At 42.9% G+C, this 9,054-nt stretch overlaps 1 protein-coding gene across 1 annotated transcript in view; it reads left to right on the forward strand.

Annotated features, from left to right (window-relative positions):
• Positions 1-7,364, forward strand: part of LOC135092571 (zinc finger protein 99-like) — a 56,660-nt gene extending 49,296 nt beyond the window's left edge. The window contains exons 2-3 of the mRNA XM_063991186.1: positions 5,059-5,132; positions 7,020-7,364. Coding sequence (XP_063847256.1) covers positions 5,059-5,132; positions 7,020-7,364 — 419 coding nt within the window. The remainder of the gene's footprint in view (positions 1-5,058; positions 5,133-7,019) is intronic.
• Positions 7,365-9,054: the final 1,690 nt, after the last annotated feature.

The raw sequence follows: 9,054 nt of genomic DNA on the forward strand, positions 1-9,054 counted from the left end.
ACCAAACTTCTTGTCCTATCCACTCCTATGCTGATGATACCACCCTGCACTTTTCCACGTCTTTACATATACGTCCAACCCTTCAGGAGGTAAACATATCACGCAGGGAAGCCACAGAACGCTTGACTTCTGATCTTTCTAAAATTTCTGATTGGTGCAGAGCAAACTTGGTATTGTTCAATGCCTCAAAAACTCAACCTCAAATTCCTCCATCTACCAACTCGACACAACCTTCCAGACAACTATCTCCTCTTCTTCAGTGACACTCAACTGTCCCCCTCTTCTACACTGAACATCCTCGGTCTGTCCTTTACTTAAAATTTGAATTGGAAACTTCACATCTCATCTCTAGCTAAAACAGCTTCTATGAAGTTAGGTTTCTGAGACGTTTCCGCCAGTTTTTCTAACCCCCAAGCTGCTAACTCTGTATAAGGGCCTTATCCGTCCATGTATGGAGTATGCTTCACATGTCTGGGGGGTTCCACTCATACTGCTCTTCTAGACACGGTGGAATCAAAAGCTTTTTGTCTCATCAGCTCCTCTCCTCTAACTGACTGTCTTCAGCCTCTCTCTTACCGCAGCAATGTTGCATATCTAGCTGTCTTCTACCGCTATTTTCATGCTAACTGCTCTTCTGATCTTGCTAACTGAATGCCTCCCCTCCTTCCGCGGCCTCGCTGCACAAGACTTTCTTCTTTCTCTCACCCCTATTATGTCCACCTCTCTAACATAAGAATTAACCAGTACTCTCAATCATTCATCCCTTTCTCTGGTAAACTCTGGAACTTCCAGCCTGCTTCTGTATTTCCACCTTCCTATGACTTGAATTCCTTCAAGAGGGAGGTTTCAAGACACTTATCCATGAATTTTTGTCCACTGCTTTGACCCTTTTATGGGACTGGCATTTCAGTGGGCATATTTTTTTTTATTGGATTTTTGTTGCCCTTGGCCAGTGTCCTTCCTACATAAACACACACACACACACACACACACACACACACACACACATATACAAGAGACACACACACACACACACACACACACACACACACACACACACACACACACACACACACACACACACACACACACACATATACAAGACACACACACACACACACACACACACACACACACACACACACACACACACACACACACACACACACGCACGCACACACACACACACACACACACACACACACACACACACACACACACACACACACACACACACACACACACACACACACATACAAGACACACACACACACACACACACACACACACACACACACACACACACACACACACACACACACACACACACACACTCACTCACATACAAGACACACACACACACACACACACACACACACACACACACACACACACACACACACACACACACACACACACACACACACACACATAAACACACACACACACACACACACACACACACACACAAACACACACACACATACACACACAGACACAGATAGATAGATAGATAGATATTTTATTGACCACAGCAAACAGATAATACCAATGGATTGTACATAATAGTATTACATAATCTACAAGATAATATTAAATTATTATCACTTCCTAACTGTAGTCCATCATCTATTAGTTACTAAAAGTCTATTATTACAAAATAAACGAGCTAAACATAAACACTGGAGAAATATCTATTCTTAGGACCCTTGTTTATAAAATATATATAAACAATCATATTTATGACATTTATGCACTATTATAATTATCAAATCCTCACTAATCCCACAATCGTGTGAAACATTAAATTCACAAGTATAATTTATTACTTCTTTAATATATGGTCAAAATGTTATGAACAATCTTACACATAATCTCTGGCGTAAACTGATCCACAAAGAATTGTTCTAAAGTGGAGAACTGGTATTGATCCCTAATTTGTTGTGTTAACTGACAATCCTGCACTACATGTCTCTCTATTTGTACCCCTTCCACACACACACAGCCTCTCATTCACCTCCAGTCGACCTCTGTTTCTTTGATTCCACCTGCCAGTCTCACACGCTAAACTATGCCCACTTACTCAAAACTGTGTGAATGATACTCTATGAATATCATTTACCGCGTGCTTCACTGTATATATACGGTGCACTAATAAATCTAGGTTAATATCCTTATATGTTGTGCGTCCTGAGGAGTTACTGTTTACCATGTCATCTTTTAATTTCTTCATTACCAAGCTCAGGTCCGGTACATTCGTGTTGATCATCTCTCTGACGGTCCGACTGGTTGGAGTGTTAGAGTTCACTGTCATCCTAATTGTGAAGGCTAATGGATCATCATATCCTGACCTCTCATGCCACATACTATATAAAAATTTGTGTTGTCTGTGCCTGATTAAGTCCTTGAAAGGTGGATATCCTGACTCCACGTAGCAAATATCATTACATGTTAGTTTTCTCACTCCTAATAATCTTTTTAGACACCAATTGTACAACTTCACCATCGTTTTCAGAATGCTCCTATCCAAGATTGACAACCATAAATTAGTGATGACATGAGAGCTGCATCAAATACACGCTTCTTTATCACAAACGGAATATCATTATTTTTCATGACAAAAGACACAAACACATGTGATATCTTATTATTAGCATGGACTTTGACGGCAGAGGTGGTTGAACCATCGCTGGTAAACGGTGACCCTAAATACACATATGTGTCACAATGTTCCACCACCAAGTCGCCCACCACCAAAGGTTCACGATCCCTCTCACTGCCGCTTATCACAAAAAAAAAAACTGAGTCTTGGATTGGTTAACTTTCATGCCATATTCTGTGTAATAATCTTGTAACAAAGATACCTTTCTCACCATATTTGCCCTCGTTGTCGATAATAGCACCGTGTCGTCCATTAGTACAAATATATGTAGCCATTGTAAAAATCCATCATGTCCACACCCTTCTTTGATTAGTATTATAAGGTCATTAACCAAGATGATAAAAAGTAAACATGAGGTGGGTGATCCTTGTCTCACAGCTAGAGTTATTAAGACCACCGCTGTTCTGTCACAGTATACATAGCAATAAGTGCACATAACATAGCTGAGCCACATCCTACTCTTCTTAACACATAAGATAATTTATGTCTAGGTACTCTGTCGTAGGCTTGGGAAAAGTAAATGAATGTTACCAATAGAGTTTTTTTTTCTCCTCCTAGCCATGTCACATAACAACCTGAGAGCCACTATGTTCTCCACACACCCTCTCTTCTCCTGAGCACCAGCTTGCTCCCTGAAAGGTGTAAACCACTGTCTCAGTCTCGCACACAACACCATGTCGTACACCTTGGCAATACTATTTATTATACTTATTCCCCTATAGTTTCTCGCATCTGTCCTGTCACCCTTCTTAAAAATTGGAACTAACTTTGCCCTTGTCCAAGCTAATGGGTAACTACCAGAGTACAATATATTATATATTATTAAACAAAACACACATATACATAATACATTGTACTGGCAATAATTTAACAATACCGGGTGATACACCATCAGGACCTGAAGCTTTGTCTGGTTTCAATTGCTTCACTTGTTGTATTTCTAATGGGTTAATAGGGTCATCTAACAGAGGTATAGACACATCGGTGGAAAAGTCACATTCAGTAAGTTTCACATTGTCGGGAGGGTTAAAGTTAATTTCAAAATAATCTTTAAAACAATCATCAGATTTGAATTATTTTCACCACCAACTTCTCCCTTCCAATTTATAGCCCTCCAGAGTTGCAGATCATCTTTGTTCTCAACCAGTCTTTCCCACCTCTAAAGTAGTGTTTTCATCCTGTACGCGGGCTTCACGCTTACCACTACTACGAGCACATTGCTATACTATATGTCTCATTATTGATATCATCATTGATATTGTTTATTATCATAGGGACATCTAATAGCTGAACGTTATGCAGAAATAACCTTTCGTCAACATTTGTAAATCTAATGGGCTTTGTTACTTTTCTCACGCTAGAAACCCCATTATGAATTGAGTAATCTCCCAACTGGTGAGCACGAGTGTACAAGCTCTCCAGATCTACATCAGGCAGGGATAATGTCACACTAATGCGGGCGTGATCTGAAGGTAACGAAACGTTATGGATCACGGAGAACTCGCTCACCCCGCTCACCATTGAGGGACTCAGAATACATGTGTCCAATTCTGAGATCCATTCAGATCCTTGTTTATACGTTTTCATGCTTATGAAGTGATTCGTTGGTGTATCTAAGTTATTAAGTACCAATAATTCTGATTATTTACACACACTTGATAATATAAAGCCATTTTCATTAGGAAGTGGGACATCATCGGGTAGCACTGGGTACGAGAAGTTTTCCATACCTGGCACCTCGTCCTGGTCCAGGAGTGAACGAACACACACACACACACACACACACACACACACACACTTTACTAGATTCTGCTATTAAAACACTCCCAAATTTTCAAGCACACCTACTCAGCTGGATAATTTCCCCAACAAAGGCGCACTGATAAAAACTGCTACCCCCAAACCAAACAAAGCAACTACAGATCCTCACAACTTTAGACCTGTCTTATTATTAGAAGTACCAGGAAAAATTCTAGAAAGAATAATAAACAAAAGACTTAGGACTTATCTCGAATACATCATCATCTATCACCAACACAGCATGGGTCAACCGCACTCGCCATCATAACTGAAAAAAACAGCAAACACATTGATGTCTGAAAAGCCTTCGATAAAGTCTGGCACAATGGAATGAAATATAAAATTAACAGTACTGGTGTCCCTTCAATTCTCTCCAAAATACTTTGCTGTTTCTTGGACAACAGAAATACCCGAATATACATACATGTACATACATATATACATACATACTCGTATATCTACTAAACTACCAAGGACCTACATTCTCCATAGGAAGTGGTGTACCTCAAGGAAGTTCTGTATCCCCACCCTATATTCCCTTTATACATATGACCTCACTTCCCCATCACACGGTTGTACCAATATAATATATGCAGACGACATTCATCAGATAATAACACAGCCCGGTAAATCAAAGAAAATGGTGGCCCAAGAAATAGGAGTCACGAAGGTAAATGATTTTGAGAAAATGGAAAATAAAAACAGACACATCAAAATTTAGGATCAAAATCCCTCTTGCAATAAGAAAGACACACCCTATAACAATTAACGGAACAATCATACCATACACAAGCAAAGGAAAAATCTTAGGAATGAACATCAATTTCAGAGGTATAAACAACCACACTGAACACATCAAACGATCAGCAAAAACAGCAGTAACATCAATCAGGAGTTTCTGTAAACTAAGCACATAAAATTCACCTCATAAACGCCTGTGTCCCTCCAGTCATCACGTACCCGCCATACTCACTATGAAATATCCAAGACAGCCACCCTATCATTGCAGAGAGTACAAAACCAAGCACTTAGGTTCGCATTTATTTATTTTTATTTATTTATTTATTTTATTTATTTATTTTATTTTTTTTTGGGGGGGGAGAATAGACAGTTGGTTGAAAAAGAGTTTAGTTAGTATAGCTAAGGAAGACGTAGTTAGGGCGAAAGGATGAAGTAAAGCATTTGAAGAACGATATCCCTACAGAAAACTACAGAGGAACTACACCTTACATGTAACATAAACCCAGTAAATATAACATTACATAACAGAGGAAATAACATCAAAGAAAAATTAATTAACACACTACAGGACGAACTATACAACAATACAGTACACAGGTGGTTCAAGAAACCTCACCTTGAATTAGAAAAAGACCAGCCGCCACCATTATACAGGAGCACAACATAGGCACACTCATGCACACACACATTACATGAAATTATACGTAAAGGCAGTATTTTCAAAAGAAATAACAACAATCTTTAATTTCAAGAACAGTTGTTTCCTTTCCTGCAGGAAACAATTGGAAAATAAATGTTACATACAACAACCAGAGTGAATTATAAGGCAGCCAAGCATCATATTATTAACATGCATTAGCATACAATATGAACAGCAAGACGGTTAGCCCGTCACCTTTCAGATCTCCCACTATATTTCATCTTTCACCAAATTATTCTTCCATCCAAGTTCCTTCTTTCTCCACACTTTATTATCCCCAATAAACACACACACACACACACACACACACACACACACACACACACACACACACACACACACACACATTCAACACACACACACACATACACACACACACACACACACACACACACACACACACACACACACACACACATTCAACACACACACACACACACACACACACACACACACACACACACACACACACACACACACACACACACATTCAACACACACACACACACACACACACACACACACACACACACACACACACAAACACACACAAACACACACACACACATTCAACACACACACACACACACACACACACACACACACACACACACACACACACACACACACACACACACACACACACACATTCAAAACACACACACACACACACACACACACACACACACACACACACACACACACACACACACACACACACACACACACACACACACACACAACACACACACTCAACACACACTCAACACACACACACACACACACACACACACACACACACACACACACACACACACACACACATTCAACACACACACACACACACACACACACACACACACACACACACACACACACACACACACACACACACATACATTCCTATCCATAGAAAAATCCTGGGCAAGGCTACGAAGATAACTAAAAAGGCCCCATCTCGTGGCTGCAGGGGATGGGCGTAAGCGTGGACGCTCAGTGGGCGCCATAACTAAGCACGCTAACGAGCGTGTCGAGGCTGGGCCGGTCTCTTGGGTCCTCGGCCAGCGCATGGCTCGCCAGCATCTGTAGTATGCCGGCGCAGGGGTGTGTCTGCAGGTACGGGTGGGCGTGCCTCATGAAGCGTCCCAGGGAGTACACATCGGCCTGGAAGGTGACGGGGCCGCAGCGCTCAGTACCTGGGGACACATCCAGTTCGCCTCACTCGGCTCCGCCTCTGTGAAGGGGATGCACTGGCCCCACGTCGATGAGGTGCACCGCTGGGGCTCCTCCGCGGGTCTGCCTCACCATGACGTCCCCCTTGAGGTCCAGGTGCACCAGCCCCTCGGCGTGTATCTCGCTCACCCGCACACGCGGCTGCTGCAGCACACGCGCCACTTGCTCACTTCCTGGCCGGGACTCAAGGAAGCTTCCCAGCGTCAAGACGCCACAATAATGTCATGAAGAGCGTCAGCGGCTCCCAAATGACTCCCTTCAGGAGGGGAGTGCCGTCCGCGCCCTGCAGCATGGCCACGGCGTACGCCTCGTCCAGGTTGTCCTTTTCTAGCGAGGACCTCGCCGGCGAAGTCCACCAGGTCCAGCCAACCGGAGGTTCCCTCGTCCAGCTGGCGCAAGGAAACCACCGGGGGGGCGGTGTCCAGGTGTATCCAGGGCAGGCTTGAGAAGCCTGTCCTGTAGAGTTCGCCGGCGAGGCCCGGGTTCTGTGGAGGATGCCTCTGGCCACTTCCCAGTGCCTCATCCTACCAGCATTCACTCTCCTGAGGAGAGCACGTCCTGCTCATCAGACAAGGGACGGCTGGCTGCACCTCCTCCACGCCAGAGGCATCCTCCTCCACCTCGTGGCGCAGAAATGGCGGCGAGGTGGGTTCCCGGAACTCGGATTTGCGCTCTCTTCTTCCAGAAGTGAGGTGCTCTGAGGCCCACCCCCTCAATATTTAATATTTAACACGAAATTGTACCATACTGAAGGCAGCACCAAATCCATGCTGTACTGCACGACGATACATCTACACTACACTACATTACACATTACAATACAATACACTGTACTACACTACACAACGCATTACAATACACTACACTATACTGCACTTCACAACACATTACACTACACTACACTACACTACATTACACTACACTACACTACAGAACACTACACAGCACCTTACAATACAATACAATACACTACACCAGTAGTTACCAACCTTTCCAAAGTTCATGTACATCTACGGAAACCTTCGAGAAATTCACACACACACACACACACACACACACACACACACACACACACACACACACACACACACACACACACACACACACACACACACACACACACACACACACACACACACACACACACACACACACACACACACACACACACACACACTCACACACACACACACACACACACACACACACACACACACACTTCTAGTTTCAATATTGAAAATATAAATAACTGTTAGGTCTTTGTTTGAAGCATCTGGAATGGCTACTCAGTCCTAAATAGTTATGATAGATGCTAAATGTAGAATAAAACAGAATGCCACATCTCAAACCTTTTGCCTCTGAATGTAATATACATATAATACTTTGATCTCAATTTAAATGTGTTTGTTTTTAAACATCGCACACAGTTTCCTTCGTAAAATACCTTTTACTGCTGTGCAGTCATATACACACTGGCCTGTCGTGCAACCCTCCATGTACCCCGTTATTTCCGTATACACGGTGAAAAAAATGGATGCAGCCCGGGTGACTATCACTGCCATGGCGAGCCTCCTGCCAGCCGTGGTGTTCCTCCAGCACGACACGAGTAACCGTAGACGATTTCACTGAGCATGAATGTACGTAACTACGGGTGCTGGAAGGTCTGAGTTGCTCTGTCACTCACATTACTTTGTTTTATTTAATATTGCTAAAAATGACACATTGTTCTGATGCATTCACGTTGAGCAGGCTCTTGAGTGGCGGCCTGCGATGTGCTCCTACACCTGCACCGCACCATTTCATTAGGCATGGATAGAGGCTGCAGCAGTCAGGGAGTCAGTGTAGCGGGAGTTTTTAGTGTATGCTCCTAGTATTGAAATGAGTTTCTTGTTAAGGCGCAATGCACACTGTTCGTTTG

Source organism: Scylla paramamosain, chromosome 40 (genome assembly GCF_035594125.1).
Source record: "Scylla paramamosain isolate STU-SP2022 chromosome 40, ASM3559412v1, whole genome shotgun sequence".
Lineage (NCBI taxonomy): Eukaryota > Metazoa > Arthropoda > Malacostraca > Decapoda > Portunidae > Scylla > Scylla paramamosain.